At 42.6% G+C, this 26,705-nt stretch overlaps 1 protein-coding gene across 1 annotated transcript; it reads left to right on the top strand.

Annotated features, from left to right (window-relative positions):
• Positions 1-17,114: 17,114 nt before the first annotated feature.
• On the top strand, positions 17,115-18,789 carry SHISA3 (shisa family member 3; the record flags this gene model as incomplete). Its single annotated transcript, XM_081998775.1, has 2 exons — positions 17,115-17,493; positions 18,338-18,789. The coding sequence occupies exons 1-2, from the start codon at positions 17,199-17,201 to the stop codon at positions 18,787-18,789; spliced, it is 747 nt and encodes a 248-aa protein (XP_081854901.1). The 5' UTR covers positions 17,115-17,198.
• Positions 18,790-26,705: the final 7,916 nt, after the last annotated feature.

Here is a 26,705-nt window from a genome sequence, read left to right as displayed (position 1 = left end):
CTGACTACTTGGCCCAAAGTAAGGATGACAGCCACAAGAGACCTAGAATACACAACTAGGTACTTTCATTGTAAGAAGTCCCACCTGACATCTAATTCTACTTAGGTATTGTTATGAGTCCCATGACTGTCAAATATGCCCAGATAATTTTGATGCCATGCTGTCAAGCCCAAGATAATGGACTTAAACAGGATAAACAACTTGCATTATGAATTTCTTTCTAAGAACACCAGGTAACTATAGCGATACTTACAAAAATAAACAAGTAACTATAGTGATACTTACAAAAACAAATATTTTTGACATTTGTCTAAAGCTAAAGATCCTAAGGCGAGACGTGTGCACATCCCTCTGTTCTTGGACACGTAGCTTAAAAAAGTTCCAGTCACTACTAGTGAGGAAATGCATTAAATTTAGGGAGGTGCTCAGGAGTCAAAGTGGGGAAAAGAGGCACTGTGGGATATTACCAATGTCAACTCTTCTAAAATCATTAATCTGACCCTCCTCTCCTAAACAAACTATTGTAAGAGTAACCCAGTCCCACCCCTCCAAGGCTAGACATCAACCTTGAAAATAAATGAAAAAAGATTATTCTCAATGTGACATGATTCCAGGGGCTGGAGCTCTAAGAAGTCACTGTCCATCTTTTCTTTCCCAGCAGGTGGGAAATAAAACTCCAGTGTTTCATACTCTCAGGAAATACAGTTGGTTCTCAACATTGCCAAAACATTTCCTATTCCGTGTTATAAAGGCATTCCAAACACTTTAATTAAAAAAAAAATTATTTTATTGTATTGTATTTTTTATTTTATACCAAATATGAAAAAAGACAACAGGGATTGAAGTTCTTGTTTTTTCTGGTTTATGTGTTTACTCAGACCAGACCTCAGCGCCACACAGGGCTGGCAAAATGGAATGAAGGGGAGAGACTCGATTATAACTGGAATGGTTTATTATTTATTAATCCTTACCCTACACCACCCTCCCACCTTCCACTTTCTGAGAGGCAGTAGCACACTGGCTCACTGAGGAATTATCCAACAAATAAGGGACTGTCCGGCATCACCCCCTTCCATGAGGAGCTGGTGGTGTAGGACAGGCAGCAACTGCCTGTCCGGTAACGCACACCGTCTGAGACAAATCCCGAGTTTAACCCTCCATGTCTCAAGGGCTGTCAGGACAGGACACCCTGAGCCCTCTCTGTGTCCTCTGCTGTCAGTCCAGGTCCTGTGGGAGAGTCCCTGTGGCACACACAGTGTCCCCTCCTGGCAACTCCACCTTCAGCACCATCCACTAGTCCTGGATACTTCCTGGCCAGAGGCTTCCTCCAGGTGTAGAGTCTCTGCTACACCTCAGATTTCAGGTCTGGAAGGTCAGGGCAGGAGAGCAGGGAGCTGACCCAGGCAGTCCCATGGCCAGGACAGCCTCGTCCCTCCTCACCCTTCACTCCTCAACCAGCAAAAACACTGCTGCGTCTTTCTAGATACCAAACACTCCACCAGAGGAAGCTTCCCCAGCACTTCTCAGAGTTTTCTCGAACCGTAATTAAACAAACAGCACTGCAAACCTGAGCTAACAGTAAATATAGCAAATATAAACCTAAAGGAAAAAAGATGCTGGAGGGATGGATATAGTCTGAGGAGAATATACCAAACGATTTGTAGGACTGTTAAACACAAAAGACAGAACAGGGAGAAACACAACAGTACACAAGTATCACCATTGAATGGTTTTCTTGGGAAGCCCAAATATTCTCTTCATTTGCTCTACAACTAGCATTTTTTTCACTTGCTGTAAGGAGACGTTCGCTCTCTGTGCTATGAGGAGGCAGTCCCCACAGAGGAAACGGTGCAGGCGGTCTAGGACAAGACACTGGTGGTTAACATTGCTGTTGTCTTTCCTTTATAGCACCCACCATCATGTGGATACCTTCAAAGAGGTGCTTAAAGACAGAAGCCAGGTTGCACCAAAATGAGCAATATTAGCGCAGTGAGACCAGCGTGGGATCTGATCCCCTTTGTGGGGTGGTCCCACTCACCTCCACCATCCCATGTGAGGCTGAAGACCCCATCACAAGCCCTCTTGGTTCAGTGAGGACCTTCTGAGAAAATGTCCTAATTAGTGCTGGGGAAGCCAGGAGTCTAAGGGATGAATGGGGCCAGACCTGAGCGACGACAGCAAGGTGGTGTGTGGACCACTGCTGAGTGAACGCTGAACTTTTCTTGAATGGGAAAACAACAAAAAGGAAGAGATTTGGACTGAAATACGATGTACAAAGTGATTTCTGCTTCTGTATCAGCCACCAACAAAATAGACAAAATTTCAGTTAGGTACCTGTGTTTTGAGTTTTTAATTGCATGATGTGTGGTGTCACTGAAAAGTCAACCCCTTGCCTGCTCTTACCGCGCAGAGCTGGTCGCCCAGCACATGAACCTCTGAGCCATTTGAACATTTCATAAAAAGCTGCACTTCTGGAAGGTTTGATATGTTTTCCAGTATCCACACAGGCCCTTGCGATTTATTTTTTGGTAGTAAGTACTACTCATTCATTGAACTTCAGGGTTTTCCTGTGTGGTTTTAAAAGTAATTCGGCCAGAGGTAAGAGCTGCAGACCCCATGGGCTGTAGCTAGCATTTGTTTCACATAAATCATAGCTTGTTTTAGGTTACATTTTCTTTGGAATGGAAAGCTAATTTGTTTAGTTATGTTGGTCTGAGGGCATCAAATTGGACCATATTGTCGCTGGTAACAAAAGCAAGTTCACAGACTGCTCAGAACATCAGTAAAGGTAATTGGTCAAATGACTTCATCCAGCCATAACTCTAAAGGTAGGCATCAGATAAGTTGGTCAAAGCTTCACTTTTCATAAGCTATCGGTTCATACATCACCCTTGACATGAAAAGGGCCTCATTCCCACAGCTTTAGCACCAGAAGGTTTTTTTATTCTTAAAAATAGCATCTGTGCATACGATAATTTTGGAAATTTTATACCAGCAACTAATATCTTAGTAAATCAGACCTTAAGGATAGTTCTCCTGGGATATTTGAGTTTATTTTGTAATTGTACTACTCATTCACTGAAGTAACACCTTTCAAATCAAACCTTAATATTAAATCCAAGCAAAAGAAGCAATCATGTTTCCAGCTTCTAGCAGTAAGATGAAATAAGTTTAATTATTCAGTAAAATTACTTATGGACAAGTGGCTTCTTGGTAGCCTCTGTCATTATTATGTCTCAGACTAACAGAAGAATTTCTTAAATTAAAAGATTCTTTGCTAATTTATTAATTATATGGCCTGGTTTTTTAAATTTTTAATGTTGCACTTCACAGCACTGTAAAATAATTATAAGGGACAAGACAGTGGTCTCTTTCATGAATGACATGAGGCTGTTCCCTCTGTTCCTAGAGTGGATGTTATCAAAACCCCACTGGTGACCACCACTAGTGGGGTCTCCATCCTGGAGTCCCAAATCTTTCCTCCTTTGCTTTAACATGGAAGTAACCCTGTCAAAAAGAGCCACCTCTAACAGATAATACTATGGATGGGGATCTAGATATTGTGTTCCTCTCCTTACACTGACTTTGCTGAAGAATTAAAATTTAGGAAGAGTAAAGACATCTCTGTCCCCAAACTTCAGTTCTCTTCACAAATAAAAAGTTTTTGCCACCATGTTACAATGCATTTACCTCCTGATTTGGTATTTTTTTTTCTATTATGAAGATTTAATAGGTCTGGCTGCATTGATTTGGATGGAATTAATGACCATAGAGGATCAAAAGTGTTAACACGACCCTGGCTTTGTAGAGCATTAAATAGTAAAGCAACGTACAAGTTTTCAGGCACAGGAACCTCATCCTCCTTACTCTGATGATCTTTTAACCTTATAAGGAGGGAAACATTAAGTAAAGCATTTGAGATGTGACTTATTAAACTTTTTGTTCTAACACTGTTTCTTATAAATGTTTTCTACAATTGAAAAGAAATAAGTAAATTCTACTGTTTCACATTTTCTTTGCATCCCTTCTTTGACAGGAAGAAGGAGAGAGGAGAGGAGAGGAGAGGAGAGGAGAGGAGAGGAGAGGAGAGGAGAGGAGAGGAGAGGAGAGGAGAGGAGAGGAGAGGAGAGGAGAGGAGAGGAGAGGAGAGGAGAGGAGAGGAGAGGAGAGGAGAGGAGAGGAGAGGAGAGGAGAGGAGAGGAGAGGAGAGGAGAGGAGAGGAGAGGCGACCTTATTGTAGCCTTCCAGTACTTAAAGGGGGCTTACAAGATGATGGGGACAGACATTTTTCACAGGGCCTGTTGTGACAGGACAAGGGGTAACGGTTTTAAACTAAAAGAGGGCAGATTTAGACTAGATATAAGGAAGAAATTTTTCACCATGAGGGTGGTGAAACCTTGGCACAGGTTGCCCAGAGAGGTGGTAGATGCCCCGTCCCTGGAAACATTCCAGATCAGGTTGGACGGGGCTCTGAGCAACCTGATCTAGTTGAAGATGTCCCTGCTCACTGCAGGGAGGTTGGACTAGATGACCTTAAAAGGTCCCCTCCAACCCAAAGTTTCTAAGATTCTCTCATCACCACTTCTAGCATGTAAAGTTTTCTACCTATTTAGATGTCTGTGTACTACATGGTTTGCAATCCAACTAATTTGTTTGTATCATTTAGTAGAAATTCTGTCTCCTTATACATATTCTAGTATTCAAAGGATGGTACTTCTGCAGTACCTAACTAATACCCAAATGTCCTGACAATAATCAGGAATGGACAAATCAGCAGTCCCGAATAGATCTCAGTATGCAAGCCTTGATTATATATAGCTTCATACATACAGGTACATGGGAAATCAGACTGTTTCTTCTTGAAAGTCTACAATGTAAAGTTTAATTCCAGACACTACACAAGAATACGTGCAGATAGGAGATGTCAGGCTTTGCTGCTCTCTTCATTCAAACTTAGGTACAAGCTACTGAAAAACTGGACAAAATATTATGCTTTTAGCCCTTCCCATTAATGGCCTGTCTCACTTTTCTACCTGTTTTCACATTACAACTCATTCCAATACATGATCAGAAAAAGCAGATGGAGGCATTATGATATGAGGGAATTGCTCATCTCAGTTTAATAGCTCTATTTTTATAATTATCGATTGAAAATTACTCTCTCTGAGAGCTGTTGAAATAGGTTTTCATGATACATTTTGCACCAAAAATGCCAATACTTACTGCTCAATATTACTGCCTTCAGTTTGCCTAGTCCTTCATCTGCTAAAAAGAGGCTCCTTTGTGCAACGCTCCTTTGTGCAGCACACAAATACACCTCTTTGTGGCAATCATTTGTAGTAGGGCTGCCTCACGGTGTCACTGATATGAGGCAGATTAGAGGAAATGCTAACTTGAAGTGAACGACAAATGATCCAAGGGGACGCACGATTATCAAGCACTTGATAATCGCTGTATGATAAGATCATTGTGGTTTGATTGCATGTCAAGGCTGTATGATGGTGCTTGTGCCGTGGCGCATCCTGAAAGGCACCGAGAATGATCTGAAACGGAGATGTGTGAAAAAGTCTGTGTTGCATTGATGGATGGTTTCTCTCTCTCGGATTATCTGAGCTGCAGCGCTGTGTACAAAATGTGGTGGTAATCCTTTGCTTGAGCCTGGTGGGCTGGGAGTTACCATCTCTTCATCATATGTTTCTTGGAAGCCAGGCTCTGCCTACCTTTAGTACGAGAATGGGGGACTAAGGGTCCCTTTGCCCACCCAAGGCCATGGACCACTCACCATTGCCTTCCTCCGTATCAGCACCCTCCAACCTGGCAAGGAAGCAGCAGCTTCTGGCAGGGGTGAAGGCTTGCGCTGCCTCCCAGGTCGGGAGCACCGGGAACACCACCATCCCACCGCTAGCATGCAAATATACGTCCATCAAGATGTTGTCTCCTGGGATTGCTGCTTCTTCCTTTATGCCTCGTAGAATATTTCTAGGTGTCTTTCCTGTTACTTTTATGTGCACCGGGAAGTGCTGAAGCCTGTTAAGGTTTCAGAGCTGAATCCTACGGAGCCGCAAAACCGGTGAGTCTCGGAAGGCATGTTGCTGTTTAAGATTGTCAGATGTTTTTTAATTGTGCAGTCAGCAGAAGTTTCAGCATGTAGCTGTGATTTTTTTTTGTATGTATGTGCCATGAAAATTTTTGCTCCCAAAGGATGTTAATAAAACATTTTAGTAGGGATTTTAACAGCCAAGCTACATGAAAATGCTCAGCCTTTAAGTACTGTCCCCAGCATTAATAAAATTAGCAGGAATACACTCTGCATTTGTGTAACAATTATCTCCCAGTTTCTGTTTTGTTTCCCTAGATCATCTTGCTTGCTTCAAGTATGCTGTCTCCATGATTTATTGCTATATCTGCTTTGTCACCATCTGCTCTACTGTTGCTCAAGAAAGAACAAATCCCCAGAAAACATTACTGTCCAGGCTAAGCACCATAGAAGCATCCTTTGCGCATTCAGCCAAACATTGACTAATGGCGAGCTAAGTTATAATCACAAATTCCCTCCTTTCCTGTTCACTATAGTTCAAATTCATATCAAAAACTTGGTGGAATTCAGCTATCCTCCTTGGGGATATAAGTTACCATCTGTCTGGTTTCCAGTGGTACATTTAAAAAACATTTGTCCCATTTTCATAAAACATCCTGCTGCACAGCAACCACTTTAATATCTAATTACACAGCATTATGTATCACATATGTCACAAGCAGAATAATTTGACCTAGGTTTCTCTTAGTTAGTCTAGTCTGTTTTGCTATTTTAAATTAAGTTATCCAAACACCTACAAATCCAAAAGTATGCCTCTAGCTAATGTAATTAAAAAAAATAAAATGAGTAAATCTTGAACTGCCTGAGGAATAGTTTGGATTTAATTTGGTAATTTATATAAGATTTTCATTTCAAAAGCAAGCTAGATTTTAAACTAAAGGTTAATGTACTTACCATTGTATTAAAAAAAAATCCAAGTTAGTAAATGCAGGCAAGAGAATAGCAAAAGACACCAGTTTTTACAACTGCCCACATAAACACACACAAATGCTAAAACCGTAACAAAATAAATTAGTATTCCCCACTCCTCAAATCTTCCCGCTATCCCAGGAGGCCTGTGCAGAGGACAGACGGTCATTCTGTGCTCAGTCAGGGGACAGCATCTTCCCAAGCCACTTCTACCGGGGCGCGCTTGATGCGCAACATACTGAGGTCTGTGGGAAGCTTCCTGTTGACTCCACCAAGCCGTGGTGCTGTCGGTGTCCCTCGTCCTGGACGACCCATATGTCATCACTAACTGCACCCCTGAGCACCTTTACAATGCAGTTGACAACGGTCCAGGCACAGATGCCCTGGGATCACTGTGATTTCAAGTGCACATGAAACCGCTTGATACCAAAATGCCATGGGGTGGTGGTGTTGACCATCCTAGACCTATAGCTTGCCTTGCACCATTTTACCCATCTGTGCTGTGTTTCTGCCCCGCTCATGCAGGGATAATGCTCCAGCAGTGGAGGGGTAACGTCCAGAGCCACATCGCATTTCCACCCTGCCTCCCCTTCCCCTGGCCAGGATCTTTCTTCTTCCTCTCAGCAAAGTATTGAAGCAGAGTAGAGTTGCCATGAACAGGGGCTTAAGTAGGAATGATCTGTAGGTTCTTGGGAGCTCCCTGAGGGTGGGGGATAGGGAAAGGGGTGCCCCTTATCTTGGAGACTCACTCAGTTCCTCTGGGAGAGCTCCCAGCCAAAGAGTTGAATGAGAGTGTCTTAATGACAGCAGAAAGGGAGAGAGATATAGGGGAGGAAAAAAAAAAAATCTTTCCTTCTTCTACCCAGAAACTCAAGTAGACCCCTTGGCCAAAAGTTGTGGTATCCAGCACTAAGTTGTGTCATGATACTTTTTTCCGTTATCAGGTTCTGGAAGATCCAAATAGTGTTTCCCATTGCTACCCCAAGGAGAACAGTTGCAGCAGACCACTCTTGAGATGACAAACAGATGATGGATACTAGCAATTATTTTTTTTTGAGCACAATTTTCTTTCTGTCTGTATCTAGCCAGAAAGCAGCTATCTCATTCACAGCTATTTGGCTCATAGAAACTATAAATTTAACTGAAGTTCATGGGGAAGATACACTCTTGGGGGTGGCAGGATACTTCCCTGTAATCACATCTGCATTGAATCTGAGGCAAATTACTCAGAAGTCTCACTCAGTTTCTCTGAGTCTTCCAGATAGATATGACATAGTCCAAAGAACAATGTTAATGATGGAGTCTGTAGTGTAGGATACTTCCCCAAAACTCAGAACGACCTTAGAAGAACACACATCATCAAGAAGTTTGTCCTGAAAGCATCCGGGCTTGATCGTCTAGCTTGTCTCCACTGAATTGCCTCTGTGCTCTTCCACATGAGGAAGACTCTGGCTGCTTTCCAAAGAAAAGGTCTCTTCTGAGGAAGCTGCATTCTTGGAGTGAGGGACAGATGGGGTGTCTGAATACATAGGGGTACCTTGAGAGACTAACTCTGTCATTCCTAGAGCACGGATGACCTTTACATAAGGTATATAACTGGGCAAAGGAGACTCGCACCCCCGGTCACGGTCCCAGTTTGGTTGCACATTAGCGAGCATCGATTGTCCAGTAGCAATGTCCTGAATGCATTGCGGACGCTTGGCCAGGCTCCCTGGGGCTCAGAGGCAGAGACAGGAGTGTGAGCAGCGCAGGGTTGGAGGTACACATGTGGTTGGACTGGCGCATCTTTTGCAAATGATGATTATTTTCATTATGTTATTAACATTAAACTGAATTCACAGTAGTAAATGTCAGATTTTATCAGAGAGAGAATGACACCACTTAAGAAATGGACAGTGAATTCTCAGGAAGAATTGCAGTAAAAAGGGAAAGTTTGTAAATCACTTAGGTTTTAGAGAGCTAGTTCTATTCTACAGGTGTCCCCGTAGGACAGAAAAAGCTCTTTGTAGGAAACACTGCACAGACATCATATAACGTTTCATTACACTGCTGAGCTGGTCAATGAGATTTAGAAAATATTCAGACATCAATACCAAAGCCTATTTGCTAACTACCCCCCATGGTAATATTATAGTATATCTGGTGCAGCTAGCCATGGGAAAAATAATCTGATACCCATTAAAATTTATCTGCTGTTTCAGAACAGATTATGTGACCAATATCAATATGACTCTGAAGCTATTTCAGAGGACACCTTCTGAGCTTTATGACGTTCAAAGCAAGACCTGAATGAGTAAAAAAGAATGCAAGTAAGCATCATAACTTAGGAGATATTTCATTATAAGTCTATCAGTGAACCACTCGTTCATGGCATCTTACCTCTTCAACTAACCAATAAACAAATAAATACAGAAGGAAAATGATCTCTACATTTACCTTGATGTAACTTTGCACTTTTTGCTGAGTGACAGAGTTTATAACTTTACGCCCAGAACTTCACTTACACATCCACTTTTGATCACATTTGCTCATACAACAACTGTGATTGCCAGAGCAATCATGCTTGCAGCCAAGGTACAAAATAATCCTCCATTCATGATTTGCCTATGCACAGAGGTCTCAGCACTCCAATAAAGGCAGGATTTAACAGTCCATCCGACTTCTCATCATGGAATTAATCAGGACAACTGATGGTAAGGCAGGCTTCTCTTTTAATAAGCAGATAATAGTCATAAGTTTTACACACAGAAAGAGACAGTATCTGATGTCCCTGACCTGTACAGTGGGGCAGAAGTCAAAGGTTTGTATAAACTTATTAGAGATGAGGGTGGAACAAAACAAATAAATTCTCTGTACTATTAAGTTACTTTGTGAATCAGAGTGGTCACAAGAGGCCATGAGAATAAAGAAGTCTTGGCACTAGCACTCTAAAGAAGCTGCTACTCTGGGCACCTAGACGTTTTCCATAGAGATTCCTGTGTCACCACTTCACTGCTGCTCATGTGCCATTAACTCACCAGTGGCTGTGCCAGGAGCTGAGCAGACGTGTTCACTCCTCGCACTTCCAATGGTTTTAAATGCAGTGCTTTTTTTTTGGGCCAGTTGATAACTAGTTTACCTGTTATTCTATTTCTTTAGAGAGAGAGCTGAAGAAAACTGCAAAAGAAAACTGAACATATCTAATCTTTCATCTCAAAGTGATGGTAATGCTCTACAGTGTTCTTTGCATAAACCTGAAGTATGCACTATGATAGGATGTTACTTCCATTTTACAATGGAAGACAGAGAATACACATATATCCATCCCAGAACATACATTAATAAATTTCATGAGTGTTTTAAGAATCTCAGATGACCAAACCCCAAAAATATGAAGTACTTTTAATGATTTTTCAAGACCAATTATTGTTTTAGTGTCTCAGTCTCAATGCAATGACTCCAACTAAATAAAAAGCCCCAGCTGGTGAGAATATGAAAAGTGTCTTCAATTTCAAACACTGCTTCTATTAACCAGAAGTTACCCAAATTCTATTTCAGGAAACAATTGATAAAAATCTGCTTGATTAGTCAGTGATAGGGTATTAGATGGAGTCTGCAAAACATTAATGCATCTTTGATTACAAGCCAATACTGCAAAATGAGCTGTATTAGTAAAAATTAACCTGAGTATTTCTATTTTTAGAATAGAAATTTTTAGTGCTAAAGACTGTGATTTCCCAAGGTGTATTTTTAATACCTAAGGGATATTTAATGGAGGGTGTGGGAACAAGATGTTATGAAATCTGTGAATGGTCTAGCATCTGCAGCTGAGAATGCCTGATGGCTGGATAATGATGGGAGAACTACCAGTGTTTCATGTAAAGATGTGAGCTGTCTGAACTCTGAGGGGTAAAAGACCTTGCAACTTGCTCCCAGAGAGTTTCGCAGAACGCTTTCCTCATACTTAAATTGAACTCTTAAGTGCTTGTGCAATAGAGTAATGATGATTAACCATACAGCATATGAGCTGCAGAGAGAAGGTTTAGGCTAAGAAAGAGACAAATAGGTGAGTGCAGAGAAGTACAAGAATTCATAGTTTGAAAATTGTACTAAAGAGTGAAGCAGCTTCTGAGCAAATAAAAAACTTCCCACAGAAACGTAAGATTAACTCTTAACTAGGTTAATCTACATGGTGTTTAGCTGCTTCACTCCTTGGTACTCTAAAGAGTAGGATTTCTAACGGGTCTATTAATCAAAGTGATGGAAGAATAAAATCTTCACACTGAGCCAGGAAGGCGTCAAGTCAGTATCAAAATCATAACATTTTACGTTAAAGCCGTCTATCTGGACTTTGGAAATGTTTAGACTACACAACCAAAAGTTAGAAACCAAACATTTGAACTAAGCTGATAACAAGTGATCATTAATTAAGACTGAAGTTAACAATCTGGCACTGAAGAAATTTCTAGGACACTGAGCCAAAAGTCTAAAGTAAGATGTCCAAAGTAAGTTCATAATAATTCATCATCAGTTTGAGATAAGCCCATTGGAGGAAGCCAAGCGTGGATAATACAGGGGACTACAGGCAGTGTGTATGATAGATATTAACTTTTCTTCTGAGAGGGAGACTAATGGGGACTCAGGATTCAGCTAATTTAGGACTGGTTTTTATAATTGGATAAACAGTAATTTAGAGCTGAGGCTACTAAGTGTTATTGATGTTTTCAAAGATTTCTATTGAGTTGTCAGCTAACTACCAAACCCAGCTGTTGAACCCAGTTGTGCTAGGCTGTGTCCCAGCACATACTGGTGCCAACCCTTGCTCCACCTACCTCTTAGTCTAAAACCCACCAGTTTATCATGGCAGGAGATGAAAGAACAGTCTCAGTAATAAAGTAATAAACACAGTGGGAGGTGCTCAGCTCATGGCTATCCAGTAGTAAAGATCTCAGCAGCCAGGTTATGAGCAAGGTACGCTGAACTGAGCACTGGGAATTTTCAAGGGACAACTCATGGGCTGTTGGTGGTCTGCAAGGCACACAGAAGTGGGTGGTAAAAGCAGACGATGCATGTATCACTAGTTCTTCCTCTGTGTCACTTTTGCCTTGTGCAATGGTTCTCAGTTTCTTTTAACCATCTAGTGTCCTTCAAAAGCTTGTTGAAGAGGGCAGTTGTGCATAGGTTAGAAGGCATGGGTGGGGAGTTGAAGGAGGACTTTGCAGTGATGGATTTTCTCTTGAGCTTTTTCACTTGCAAGGGGTAGCCCTGGAGAGGAATAAAAGGTTGCCCTGGAGGGAGAATAAAAGGTTGCCCATGTGTTATGTATATAAACTATGTGCATGTTACACTGGGCACCCTCCTGCTTCTCTTCCCCAGGACGGTATGACGTGTCCCTGTGGAGCTGCTGGCTGCACCTGAGCAGATGCTTCCAGCCTGGCTGTGTGGATGATTTGGGCTTGGGAGTGGCCCCAGATTGCCCTCCTGCACTCAGCGCAGACCGTCCCAACCGGGCTCTCGGAAAACGCAAGCGGTGGGCAGTGGCAGCGGCTGGCGGGGAGGCGAGGTGAGCGGCACCTGCAGAGAGCCAGGGACAGGCCAGGAGCGGGGAGGGAGAGACCGCTGGTGTCTGAAGTAACCTCAGCAAACCCCACCAACGCCACCAAATCCCACCAACAGTGAAAGCCAATAAAATCCTAAAGAAAAAGTAAAAAATAAAGTGTAAAAATGGCTATTTTGTTGTATTTCTAACAGCTATTTTCAAAGCACTGAACATGGGTTTCAATGGGTTAGTTGAAAGCGTAAGAGCTGCTGCTTTTAATAGCTGGCCCACGTAACCTTACCCCTGGGGTATTCCCAAGTGACTTCAGAAATACAGTGATATTCCTGACTGGGGTGAAGAACAAGGCAGTGCTGATCAAATCGCAGAAATATTTATTCAGAAATAAATCATAAAACGTTGACTGTCAGAGCCTGCAGCTCCCAACCCAAAACAGTCCAGAATGAACCCTCCCTCCCAGACATGAAAGGATGCTGAAAAATCATAGAAGCATAGAAAGATAGAATGGTCTGGGTTGGAAGGGACCTTTAAAGATCAGCTAGTCCAACCTCCCTGGCCAACGGCTTTTTATAGTCTGTGCTCAGTCAACTTTTTTTGTACTCTGTTACACCTGATTCTCTTTCCTTTCCACTTGGGATGGAATTTTGGTGACCAGGTGGAGTGTTACGGAAGATTTCACTCATCTTAGTTCACTATGACTGACACAACGAATCTTCTAATGTACTTTGGAGCTCCAGTGGCCATGTTGATTTGTATCAGCTGCAAATCTGACCCAGCAGCTGTGATCCAACTATCGATAAGATCTAGAAGCTCAGCTGTTGCAAAGCAAAAGAAAGAAGAATAAAAGCAGCACATTTCGCCCCGATTAAACCAGCCAAAACAGGCTGTGGTGGGTTTTGCAGGTCTGTCTTAATTTTCTGATGTAGGCAATGGGACGGGGCTCTGCAGCCAGAGGAGGAGCAGAGACATGGTGGGAGCTTCCCCGGGGCGCGAGGCTGAGGCACATCCCGGCGCTCCCACCAGCCATCCCGGGCTGGGAGATGCGTGTGGCGCGGCAGGTGACAGGGATGCGTGTGGCTCTTCCAGCAAGGAGGTTGCAGGACAGGCTTTCTCAACAGCCAGCCAAGAATAAGGATTTAGTTTGAGAGAGCAGCCGTACAGGGTTTTATTCAAAACAGTCCTTATGTGCTTAGTGAAGCAACTAATGTAGCTAAAGGGTTTGCAATTTAGATGGTAAATTTTTTTTATTTTTATTTTTAAAGGGAAACCTGCTTGCACCAGGCTGTTTTTAGAAGCTGGTAACTCAATTTAGCCTTTATGTTCTTGGAAATCCCAGACAATATTTAATGAAGAGCCAGGGTGAAATGACCGATTCTGATGGTTACATCAAGCAAGATGGGAGCTGAGCCTATCAGTACCCTAGTCAAGATAGAAGTGTGTAATTATTTAGGAGTGTTCGGAAGATCCAGTCTCTGCTCACTGTCTAGTAGCCAAGCCAAAGTCCCAGGTCTTTACTTACACCTATAGTGCCCACCTGAAATGGTAATAAGATTGGCTCTCATGCTAGAGCTTCACAGGTCACTGACTTGTTTTATACTCTAAAGGAACCCCAAAAATATCATAGTGAAACCAGAAAAAAACCCAAAACACCAAACCCAGAAAACCGAGTGTAGTAAAATTATTACTAGGGAGAATGAATCTGTTTAAGGAGATTTTAATATCTGTTTTTACAATCAATCTATTTGGCAGAGCTGAGGTAATCACTGCAGACACAGGCAGAATGATTTCAGAGGTAATTTAAGAAAAATTGCATGTCGCCTGGAAGCTAGAGGGCTTCAGCTAAGAATAAATAACAAGCCAAGTCAGTGTGGGTACTTTGCAAGAACGGTACTCAACAAGAAACAGTCTAAAAGTGAGGTACTCCTGGCCATCTGATGTCCTCAAACTGCAGATGAAGGATGCTCACCAACAGCCTGCACAACGTTTTTTCCTGTAGCCTTAATTATTTGTGTGTTTATTTTAAGGTAAATGACATAAATAGATGCAAATGACTCTGCTAGCATCTGAAATTGTTTAAGGATGTGGTTACACAGATGCAACCTTTATGTAAAAGGAGGAGAGCAAAGGTTTTTGTCTCTCTGGGTCAGAACAACCCAGTTCATCTCCACTAGAGTAACATCACATTCTGTAAACTGCATTGGAATTTTGGACAAAGCAAAAAACAAGCCTGGAGTAGTCAGTTAAGACCTCAGCAGTTCATAGGAAAACTGCCCATGTATCTTCAAACTTTCAAGGTCGGCTGTGTTTGCAAGAGCAGTACCAAAATCTGCCTCTGATTTTTATTTGGCAGAAGCGAGATGAATCCACTCGAGTGAGTGAAATGCCATTTATCCACACAAAAATAAACCAACCACATATGCATTTCCAAGCGAATACTTAAGACCTTACAAGATTTTTATCGCAGGATAGGGCACTTCAGGATTCAAAAAAAGAGAAGGGTAATTGTGCCCGTTTGATGCAGACCATGTACAGCTGCCATCGGACAGCACAAGAGGGGAGCAGAGTAGCCTCTGCATAAAGGGGGACACAAACACAAGCTTTTTATTAATGATCCAAGCACTAGAGATGCAACACAGGAGAAATAAACCCAGGTCAAAATCTCGCTGATGCCTATGGATTTGGGACACACTCCCCCCCCCCCCCGCCCGTTCCCTGCAGTAGCTTAATATCTAAAATATATATATCAGAATGATTTTTTTCAGATGTCTTTTTTGGGGGGGGGGGCGCGGATAAGCTCATGATTTAATTAGCAAAATCAACTTTCTTATGAACTGTGAGAAATTTACTTAGCAATTCCTACAAAATGTGGCTTTCCTGCAAATCTGTTTGTCTGTCTGTCCTCCGCACCTGAGGACAGCTAATTGTACCATGCAGCCCTCACAGGGCTTCTGCTCCAAGCCTCATCCTTGTCAACAGAGAGATCCCTTTTGACCTTCCTGGAAGCTGGATTAGACCTTTAAAAGCCATACATTTTAAAACATTCCATGGAGGCTATGTTTGCTCTAAAACCACAGTGAAGTAAATGCAAAATTATATTAGTATTTAACATTGGCCTATAAAAACTAGGAACTCGGAGTCGGGACAGCTGGTTCAAGTCTAATTCACATCATCATTTCAAAATGAAAATGCAGAAGAGGACAGAATATCACATTGTCACGTTTGTAATTTCTTTTAAGATCCAATTTTGTTATTTCTATACCTACACCTGTTAAATAGCCATGAAAAATATTTTGCACTTGTACAATTTTTTTTGATTTGCTTTTCATATCCAGTAGTACCGGTTATATCTAAAAAAATCAAAGCAGAGAAACGGGTCAAAGAAAGTAAAAAGAGAGAATAAATTATTTAAAAGAAAAACAAACACAAATATTGTGCTTGTGGACTGTATTTGGGGTTGGCCAGAAGTCTCAGGTCTTGATAGATGGTTCTCGGTGCACAGTTTTATTGCTGGTACACAGCACACTTTGTTCCTTTTGTTTCACTAAACCTGCCAACTTTGGAAATTAGTGACACGGCCATTCAAAATGTTTGACAAGTGGTCAGGCTCTGATATACATATTCATACGCTAGCAGTAAATGATGGCAGGAAGTTTCAGATGCAGTAAAAATTAATTCTTCAGTTCAGCCCAACTTTAATATTAAACGCTAGTTTTGTAACCACCGTTACGGTTAAAGCAGGAGAGCCTCTTAGCACACAGGGGACACATCATTTAAAGAAATGTTTCTTTGCTTTAACCAGAGGTCCAAATCTGCTCAGTTCATTTAAAAAATGTTTTTTTTCCTCTAGAATAAATGAGTAAGCAGTTCCTTTTGTGGTTTTCCTGATGCTTGGTGACTTGCTATTATTCTTCCAGCAGAAAAAGGATCAGGCACTGGTATGAACAGATGTGTCCCTCCTCCTCAGCCCCACGCTCGCCCTCTCCCTTCGGAAAATAAAGGTGACGGGCCTGGTGTTTGACTAAAAGAGGCTATAAATCTGCTGGGGGATATACTGCTATGTCTTTGCACGTAGAAAGTATCGAGGAAAGGAAACAGGTTAAAAAGCAAGAGAGTCCTCGTAATAAATCACACGCTGTGCCTGTGTTTTTAACTCTTAGAAGCGCAGCGCTGCTTTAATAAAGAAACCTTTCTGGTTTGGGGCGTCAGGCTGGCGGGAAGGGAAGGGGCATATTTAGACGTGCCGGGAGGGAAGGGGCCCGCATTTCAGCTCGGCCGATTTCGCACCGAGGCCGCGCACCCGCGCTGCCGGGAGGAAGAAGCCCCCGAAAAGCAAAGGCTGGTCTGCCCGCGGACCTCGCTCCGTCCACGCTCGGCCCCGTCCGACTGTCGGGGACGGAGCGGGACCGGCCCGTCCACGGGGACCGGGCACCGGGCCGGGGGGCAGCGACCTGCGGGACGGAGCGGGGGGACGAAGCTCCGGCGGCAGGGGCCGGGGCGGCAGGTGAGCGGGGCCGCGGCGGCGGGGGCCGGGGCGGGAAGCGCGGGGGGGGGGGGGAGGGAGCTGCCCCCCATCCCCCGGACGCAGCGCGGGAGGTCCCGCACCGCACCCGGGGCCGCCCCCTGCCTGCCCCGGCGGGGCGGGCGGGCAGCGGGGCGATGGCGGGGCGGCGGCGGGCGCTGCTGCTGCTGCTGCTGCGCTGCCTCCTGCTGGGGCTGCTGGGCGGCGGCGGCGGGGCCCAGCCGGGCGGCGGGGAGTACTGCCACGGCTGGGTGGACGGGCAGGGCGGCTACCACGAGGGCTTCCAGTGCCCCGAGGGCTTCGACACAGCGGCCGCCACCATCTGCTGCGGCTCCTGCGCGCTGCGCTACTGCTGCGCGGCCGCCGAGGCCCGCCTGGAGCAGGGCGGCTGCACCAACGACCGGGAGCCCCCGGACCCGGGAGTCACCGCCCGTGAGTGCCCGGCCGGCGGGTCCCGGGGCGGGCGGGAGCCGGCGGCCGCTGCCGCGGCGGCTGCGGGGCGGCCCGGCTGGGCTGGACCGGGCCGGGCCGGGCCCGGGCGGGCGGAGAGGGGCGGACGCGGCTCCAGGTGCGCACGGGGAGGAGGCGCCGGGAGCGCCGAGCCGCGGGCGGCGGGTAACGGCGGGCGGCAGAGCGGGGTGACTCGGTGAAAAGCGGCCCCAGCAGCTGGATCCATCCGAACTGGAAGGGGCGTTTGTGCTTTAGGTTTGCCTCGGCACACTTGACTGTGCCCATTTGACTGTGTTTCCCCCGGAGGCGAGGCTGGGCTCCGGAGCTCTGCAGGCACGACCCCCTGTGTGAGGTGCCGTCAGGTTCTCGGACAAAAGCGAGCCAGCAGCGCGCACGGAGGCTGGTTTCCCAAGTCAGACGTTCTGCGCTGATTTTCCACCTTAGGAGTGAAATCGACTTAACAGCGTCTGCAGCATGTGAGCTTCGCCTGCAGATTCAAGCTGTTACATTGGACAGCCCCGACAGTTTTGGGGGGTGAGGGAGGGGAGTGCGATTCTTGAGTGAAACCTAACTAGAACCGACAAACAGGACACGGTGTAGGCAGCTTTTACCATCAGTAACTTAAAACTGTCAAAAGAAAGAAATTTTGTCTGGTACATACAGGGTTTAACTTTAATTTTGTTCTAATGATAATAGAAGCGCAGTGTGTTGGTGGAACTGAAATGACGCGGGGCTTCATAAACTCCACGGAGTTTATTTCTACGCAGCAGACCTGTTGCTTCAGTAGGCTAATGCGCGTGGCTTTTCCTGTTCTTTCTTCTCCCAGAACCAATCTACGTTCCATTCCTCATTGTTGGATCCATATTTATTGCCTTCATTATCGTGGGCTCTCTGGTAGCGGTTTATTGTTGCACGTGTTTAAGACCTAAGCAACCGTCGCAGGCAATACGATTTTCTCTGCGGAGCTATCAGACCGAGACCCTTCCCATGATCCTGGCCTCCACAAGCTTCAGGACGCCGTCGAGGCAGTCCAGTACCGCGACAAGTTCCAGTTCGACCGGCGGTTCAGTTCGCAGGTTCTCCTTTCCCCGGGCAGAGCCAGGGTGCCTTGTGGCATCGCCACCTCCGCCGTACACATCTGGCTGCTTCCAGACAGCCCATGCAGTCCACCTGGCCCAGCCATCGGGATTTCTGGTGTCGCCGCCGTACTTTGGGTATCCTCTCCAGGCAGAGCCTGCCTTGGCTGGGAAGAGCTGCTCCGATTTTAGTCAGAGCTGAAAGGAGTTGACGAGAAATAACGCAGCCTTCGGAAGTGCAGGGACTGCTGCTGTTGGGTGTCACGCTGACATGCTCTGGGGTTGCAGCAGTCAGAACCGTTCCCGTGGGTGAGTGCCCCTCGAAAAGTGCAAGCTCTCATTTGGGGACCTCGTTTCCCAAACTCGGATCATGCTTACAAATGAGTTGTAAAATGTTGCAAACTTAGTCTCTCTAAAAACTGACTGCTCTAAATCTGATTTCTGCAGAACGTGTTCAGAGACGAGTAGAGAAACCATTTTGGGATAAAGGTACTTATTTCACGGTGTTATAAATGACATTTTAATGCTAAATGCTATTAACTTAGTTAACCAACGGTGGCTGCATTCCACTCATAATAATTAGACTAGTTCTATAAAGCAGCAATAAGCCTGAGAAGTAAGAGAGGAATAATACTAACTAAAGAGTTTGCGGATCCTGAAAACTGCTGACTGCTTCCTACTTCCATGAGCAATGAAAATATGAGGAAGTGTTTTACTACAGATATCAGAACATGTGGGTTTTTAAAAATACACATAATGCACCTGAACTTACACTGCATATTTGTGTTACTAAGCTTTAACCAAGATAGGTAAAACTAGTACTAATTAGGCTAGTTGAAAATATGCCAATCCCAAGCAGCCAAATAATTACATATGATAAAAGCAGAATGTGTTCAGCAATATGACTAACAACTTCTCTGCATAAAATTCTAAAAATGGCATTATATTAAAGCATTTTTCAGAAGGAAGTATTTATTGTTGTCTTTTTGCTCAGCAACGTGTAAGTTGGACAAACTGATCATAAAGTTCTATTTGTAAAATTAGCCATGTATAAAATGTAAAGACAAGCTTGTAATTTAAAATGTATTTACAGCATTGACAACACTAATTATTTAGTAGTCACACCAAAAAAAAATTATCAATAAACTGTGTGGTTGAAATGTTGTGTCATCTGTATGTCTCAGTACAGATAGTGTTCGATAAGCAAGTTTTAATTTTGATGGTGTAACTATACTGTAGTTCTTCCTGTTAAAAATAGTTAATTTTGCTTTTGTAAATTTTTTACATCTTTAACTGTGCACCTGTTGTGCAGATTTAATATAATGTAAAATTCTGGATATATAGCGAACTGATAGATCAATTAATGTCTTTCATATGCAGGTGTGGTAGAAAAGTGGTAAAAGCTACACTGATTAGTTGAGTATTTTAATTTAAAACATCCTGCCCTAGGAGTAAATTTTGTTTGCTCTTCTACATTCCTTCACCCAAGTAAACTAACAAACCAAATGGAAGAAGAAAAAAACACATCTAAACCAAACACATGCAGCAAGCAAACGGAAAATACACAAGAAGAAATGCAGTCATTAAAGGGCTTCTCTGTATTACTTATTTTTGTGGACAAACAAAGTCATTCTGTGTGTCAGAGTCTACAACATCGGAGGCTGAACTTTCCTATGCTTTCAGCCCCAAACTCCCCGTGTATAGGATCTCTTGAAGTACATTATAGCTGTCCTATTTTACAAGTGCTAGTGTATCGGTGCATGTTCAAATTACAGCACTTCTATGCTGAATTATGGTGTACTTCTCTCTATTTTAGAACAGCTTCACTGGTTCTTCCTCAAGAGTTGAATACATTTTTTTTCTTAGCAAATATCTAACAATCAGTATCTTGACATTTATAAAAAAAATATTTTGAAATAACACTTTTAATATGTTTTTCATCGCATAACAAACATAATATAATAGGTATTACAGCTGGAAACATGGTTTCTAAGCAGAAAGACCACTCAAGTTGCGTGCGATGATGTTTCCAGTAATAGGGTTTAGCTTGAATGTTGTAATTGTTAATGACAAACTAAAATCATGATACACAGTAGTGTATGTTTTATAAAAACCTAAAAAGTAGATTTTGAATACTTGGGAAATTAATTGAAATGTAAGTGGTTTGGCTTGCAATTTTTTTAGAAACAATCTCCAAGGAACGGGGTGGGTAAATTTTTGCCCACTGCACGTTTTGAACGGATGAGAAATACGGGACTGTTCCTCAAGTAACTTTTTGGAAAAATCATTTAAAAATGCAGCAGGTATCATCAGCTCTGTTGTTTGGAAGCACCCTGCGAGATCTGCTGATCATGGCCGTATACAGCAGAAACAGATAGTAAAACCATTAAACGGTATTTTTTACAAAAATAAAGCCTTGGATTGGTAGAAATCTTCCTTTACCTAGTAAACCAGGGCAACACAGGTCCTTCTGGAAGTAGAAGCTTGATCAGTTTTAGCTAAGAAGGTGCAGTGTTATGTTCCTGTGAAGAGCGATGAGCCGTCGGAGCCACTGACCCAGGTGGCGGGTAGCTGAAATTCGGCCTTTTCCTCCAGGATGGGCGGTACGTTCCCCTCCAGGGAGGCCGTGAGCCGGGCCCGGGTACTGCCCGTGAACCGAACAGGCCGGCCTGCTCTTCATTCAGCGTAATGGTCTCCCTGGGCTCGGTAGCCAGATTTATTAACGGCTGAACACCGGGGCAGATCTTCGCCGCGCTTGCACGCGGTCTGACAGATTTAAACGATGACTCAGCCCTAAGTAGCGGCTGTGAAGTTCAGCAGCAGCGTGAAACTCGGCCTCGCAGGGAAGACCCCTCCGAGCTACTCCCTTTCCTCCCCTGCTGCTGCGTAATGGGTTTGACCTCGTAAACTGCTTGAGGAACTCGGCACGCGGGAGTAATTCCGTTGAACCGGGCCGACGCGAGGCTGCGAGTTTACGGCGTGCCGAGCGCTTGGCAGGGCGGTGGCCAGAGTGCTACAGCCCCGCAGACGGCGGTCCACGGCTGGGGAAGGCCGGTTCAAATCGCTATGCCGCATTACCTGTCAGGCAGGTGAGGCGGGGATTATGCACCATAGACCAAGGATCTATGAGTTACGAAGAATCCACGGGCTACGAAGAATCCATGAGTTCGCGTGGCTCCAGTGGCAGTGACGTGTGTAGCTGAAGGGGGGTGGCCAGAGCAGAAGCCCATGGACCGACGTGCTTGTTGCCCGTGCCAGCAGGTGCCAGCCCAGATGGATTCAGGCTGCAGGTGAGAATGCGGAATTTCCTTCTTAAGGAAACGGACCTATTGGCACTAGGTGCTCCTGTCGTTGGTAGAAAACAGTCATTTTTCTAAAACTTGCAGGCAGAGCACAAATGGCATTCTGATACGCCGTTTTAATGACTAGTGAAACAGTTTGAAGGGCCAGATGTGTGCTTGAGCTGAAAGAATTGTACTTTTACACAGTACTTGCTCATTACTGCCATGCTTATTTTTTAAACAGTAGGTTTAACTATTTCTTTTGTAATACTGGAGTTAGTTCCTACTCATTTACTGGTGTGACACCCATCTAAAATAAATCAAAATGCAACAAAAATCACAGTAAATTGATTATTGTCATTCACACACATTATGCACAAAATGCTTTGATTGCCATTAACTGGTAATGGCATATATGAAACCCCAGCCTTCTGTGGGCAAAGACTAACAGTGACATAATTGGATCAGCCATTTGTTTTTTATTTCTACATTTTGGGTTTCTTAAGTGTGTATCTCCAAAATGCATCAAAACTCTTCAGTGCTAAGAAAAACATCACACGAATTTGCAAGAACGCCTGAAGAATTTTGTTTGAAACTAGGTAAGATGTCTGGTATATGGCTATGTAAACTCAGATTATTTGTCATACTAATCCCACTGGGGTTAAAAAAAAAAAGTGACAATTCCAAATTTCTTTGTCACTACTGTTCACTTACAACTTGACAGTAACATTAAGGAGATGGAATCCATTCTTGGCGCTGTTTTTCTGCATATTGTGATGTGCTGTGCGAACTTGAGCTCCTCTGAATGGAGCTTCTGCTTTTGAGGAGGCTGCTGCTCCACAATACTCACATAAACAGGTTTTGATTTGCCGTTACATTGGGGCTATAATTCCACGATACACTGTTTTCATTAGCAAAGGCAGACGAAGAAATGCCTTTCTGTTCTTTTTATTCCCTCCATCTATGACTTGTGCAAATTCAGGGGGCTGTGGTGTAAATCAGGCTAGTGAAATAATTTAGCTTAAAAGTAACGTTTGGCAGAAGAAAGGAGGAAAAGGATTGGAAAAAGAGCCTGGATTATTATAAACTGGATTATAACCTGAATAATTTCAACAGCCTCATGACTGCCAGCGTTAAGAGGCGGTGACATACCATGAGGTGGAATGTCCTTAAACCAGCTCTAGCATTAAAGACTGGGTGTCATGAAACTAACAGCATGCAAGATGCTTCTGTTACCGAACCTGCCTCGACGGAATACAAAATCTAGAAAATAAATTGTCTAGTGTGTATATAAAAAATCAGCCACCTATCTACAAGCGAAACTCAGTTTAGGTTTGGATATATTGATTTTTTTTCAGTGGGTGGGCACTGCTAGGGGAAAGAAATACCCACTACTATCAATAGCCAGCGGCTACAGTACTTATCAGTGTCGTCTGAAAAAGGAGATGACATTTCCTTATTCCCACTCTATCATTCTTGTGCTGCATACTTCTCTTTCAAAACATGGTCTCACCACCAGAGTATGTTAGGGCTCTGCTGCAAAGCACTAAATTGCAGACTCCCGTGCTCCCTTTTTTAAAATTTTTTTTTCTGGACTTCACATGAGAACTGAAAAAGACGTCTCAAAATAGGTGTTTAAAAAAAACACCTTAAAATAATTTTCTACTTTTTCAGCTTACCTTAGTAACGTAAGAATTCTTTGGTATTTGTGTGAGGCTATTTCTGATATGTCCCATTTTAAAGAAGTCAAGAGAGTGATGGGATATGTCTTTTCCTATGAAGGTAATCTTGAGCATTTGTAACCAATCGATTCAGCAAAGCTTCTTCATTTAATGACAAAGTTTATTAATTTTTTAACATTTAAAAGACAAAACATTTAAAATTTGCAGTTCAAAACATGCACATTCACCAAATGCCAAATGACATGTAACACTGCATAGAACTGAATGAGTTACTAAAAGAGAAGAACTATTTATAAAACACAGTGCATTTAACATCCAGTTAAAACTAAACCTGAGAAACTACCATAAACATCGAGTCAAAAAGTCTTCATTCATGCAGCTTCATAAGTTCCACAACGGTTTCAGCAGCAATGGCTTCGTGGAGCTGTAAAACCTCACTTTACCTTGAATGCAAATTTTGCTGTTACAGACTGACTGCTTTCTGCAGCGGTTCATACTTATCAAACACTGAAAATCTTAATGAAAAATTAAATTGAAGTATAAAAACAATATTAATGCATTTATGGCTTCTATTCTATAATAAAGAAACACCATAAAACATGGTTTTTAAAAAAGCTTGTTCTGGTCACAGCTTTGCAATTACAAACCAGTCTCTCTATAGAAATGCTTCCATTTAAGTTAAGAGTATCAACCCTCCGAAGTGCCCAACTTTGCACATCATTGCTCAGATGAGCAGTCCTTATACTCACAAACAGCCCGCTTGACGCCTGTGTGAGCAATGGTTTGCATAAGCAGGAACCAGGTTTGGAATGCTAAAATATTCCTTTGTTTATAAAGATCTATTGGTTAACAGTGAAGAAAACTGGGGGCGCGAGGGCAAAGGGGAGGGAAGGAGAAACTCATTTGTTGAGTTTTGTTACCAGTGAAAACACCCAGTATCAAGAAAGTTGAACTGACAAACTCATTTGCTTACATAGCACTAGCTTCTCGATACATTATGAGCAGACTTTAACAAAGGCATTAAAAAACTGGGAACAGCAACCACCATGCATTGCCTCAGAACACTTAAAAATATTATCTCATGCAGACAGAATGATAAATTCATCAGAACTACAAGTGCTTTTACACGATTACATAAGAAAAAAAGGGAAATAACTTCTCTCCTCAAATTTAACACAAATTCCAAATTACTCATCATTCAAGATGGGTTTAAATGTAATGAAGTCTTAAGACACTTAACATGCATCTTCAAAACACAGTGAATTTTATGGATGTATGTGGACATACAGGATTCTTCAGCTATCTCTCAGTGTTTCAAAATATTTTATCTATCATTTTATACAAATAGAATGATGACTAAGTATAAATCTGTTGAAACTGCTTTGCAAAAATAAGTGTAAAATTAGGAAATGGCAAGAAAAAATTTCAAATACAAATTATCAATAGGTTTGTTATAATTTGTTTCCTGTTACGTACTCTTTTGAATAATTTATATATACGTATATAGTTAAAAATAAGCAAGCAACAGTATTTATATATCTGATTTCTAAGTGGCACTGGTTCAACTTTTTGATGGAAATTTTTAATACTAACTTGTAATTGTTTTGCAGTGCACATGAAACAGATGGAAAAGTCCGTGTGAATTCTGTATTTGATACAAATTTGAATTTTCAAACAATAAGAACAGAGGCATTTTTATAAGCATTTTTGCCTAAACTGTTTTTTCTTTAAACAAACATCTGCACAATCCCCTTATTTGAACAAGATATGATGTACTAACAGGATGGTAATAGATTATATTACTGTGTACTCAATATGAAAATAAAGTGCATATTGTATACTTGACCTGATTTAAAAATGGGCACACATATCTAAGATGATCTTATATTATTAAAATGGAATTGTGTGAGCAATCAAAAAAACCCACAGAATTGCCACATTGTCTTTTTTACTATTTCCAAGAAGCGGTATCTTCCAACCACTAACTACTAGACAGTAAGTAACACATAGTGTGTAGAAAAAGTATAGAGGCAGGAGAAAAACCCCATCAGAAGTAATAAAAACGAAAAACGCACTTTGTGAAATACTACTTCAAATTCTGTAAAGATGTAAGGATGAAACGCTGTGATAAGACTATCTTAAAAACCTTAAATTACGGTCTAAATTTAGGATCTTAGAGCTGTTTCAGTTGCTTTCTTCCTTATTAAGATAAACTGGGGATATACTGTGTGTTATTTTTTGCAAACTGTATTACAACGGTGAGACAGAATTTTACTTTGCAGAAGGAGTAAGAGATGATGTAAATTTCTCATTATAAACATTTAAGAATGTATTCTAGTCCTCACGCCTTTTTCTGCAAAATCAGCAATTAAACCATTTAGAACAGAAAAAAACCAATAATAATAAAAAATTAACCCATAAAGAGCGTATGTATGGATTGAATTGTTTTATAGGAGTTAAGTACACTAAAAGATTATAAAGGAGCAACAGTGTCATGGTTAATTTCAGAAATGTTTTGAAGTTGGTCATTCTCCCTTGGATGACAGAAAATAGGGATCCCCATTTTAGGAAAGGGGCATGCCCCCAAATTTTTTCTTGCCTTAGGTCAAGTGATTTGGCCCTCCCATATTGATCCATCTATTTATCTATGCCTGAAATGGCTTTTCTGAAGGCAGTTCTTGTCTGCATGACTGACTGGCGGTACTGTTTCTAGTGGGATACGTTCCCTTTGTCCCTGTGTCTTCTGTTTTCTGTTTAAAGATCACTCCGGGAAAGTAAGAGGATGACATGGCATAACATGCATATGAAATGCAGACTGCCTTCCCATTGATATGCCTTCCTAAATATGTACTTTCATATAGTGCCTTTTGCTGGGCTTTGCATGTGTATTTGTAAGTTCCTCCTAGAATGGAGCGTAAGAAACTTGGACAGTGCAATAAATTTAAATGTTAAGCGTTTAGTTAGATGAAAGGCAAGGAGGTGAAGCCAACCTTTAGTTAAGTATATGACTAATGAGGGAGGGCAGAGAAAAGATGGGAGTGGATGACTTGTTACTTTTAAGTTGAAAGTGGATGATTTGGAGAGCAAAGAGGAAATTCTTAATTTAACAGATCATTGGGGATGTCATGGTTCTGCTTTTCCATCTAGCTGATCTC

Source organism: Phaethon aethereus, assembly GCF_964289735.1.
Source record: "Phaethon aethereus genome assembly, chromosome: 4".
Classification (NCBI taxonomy): Eukaryota; Metazoa; Chordata; class Aves; order Phaethontiformes; family Phaethontidae; genus Phaethon; species Phaethon aethereus.
This window is presented reverse-complemented; position numbering and strand designations above follow the sequence as displayed.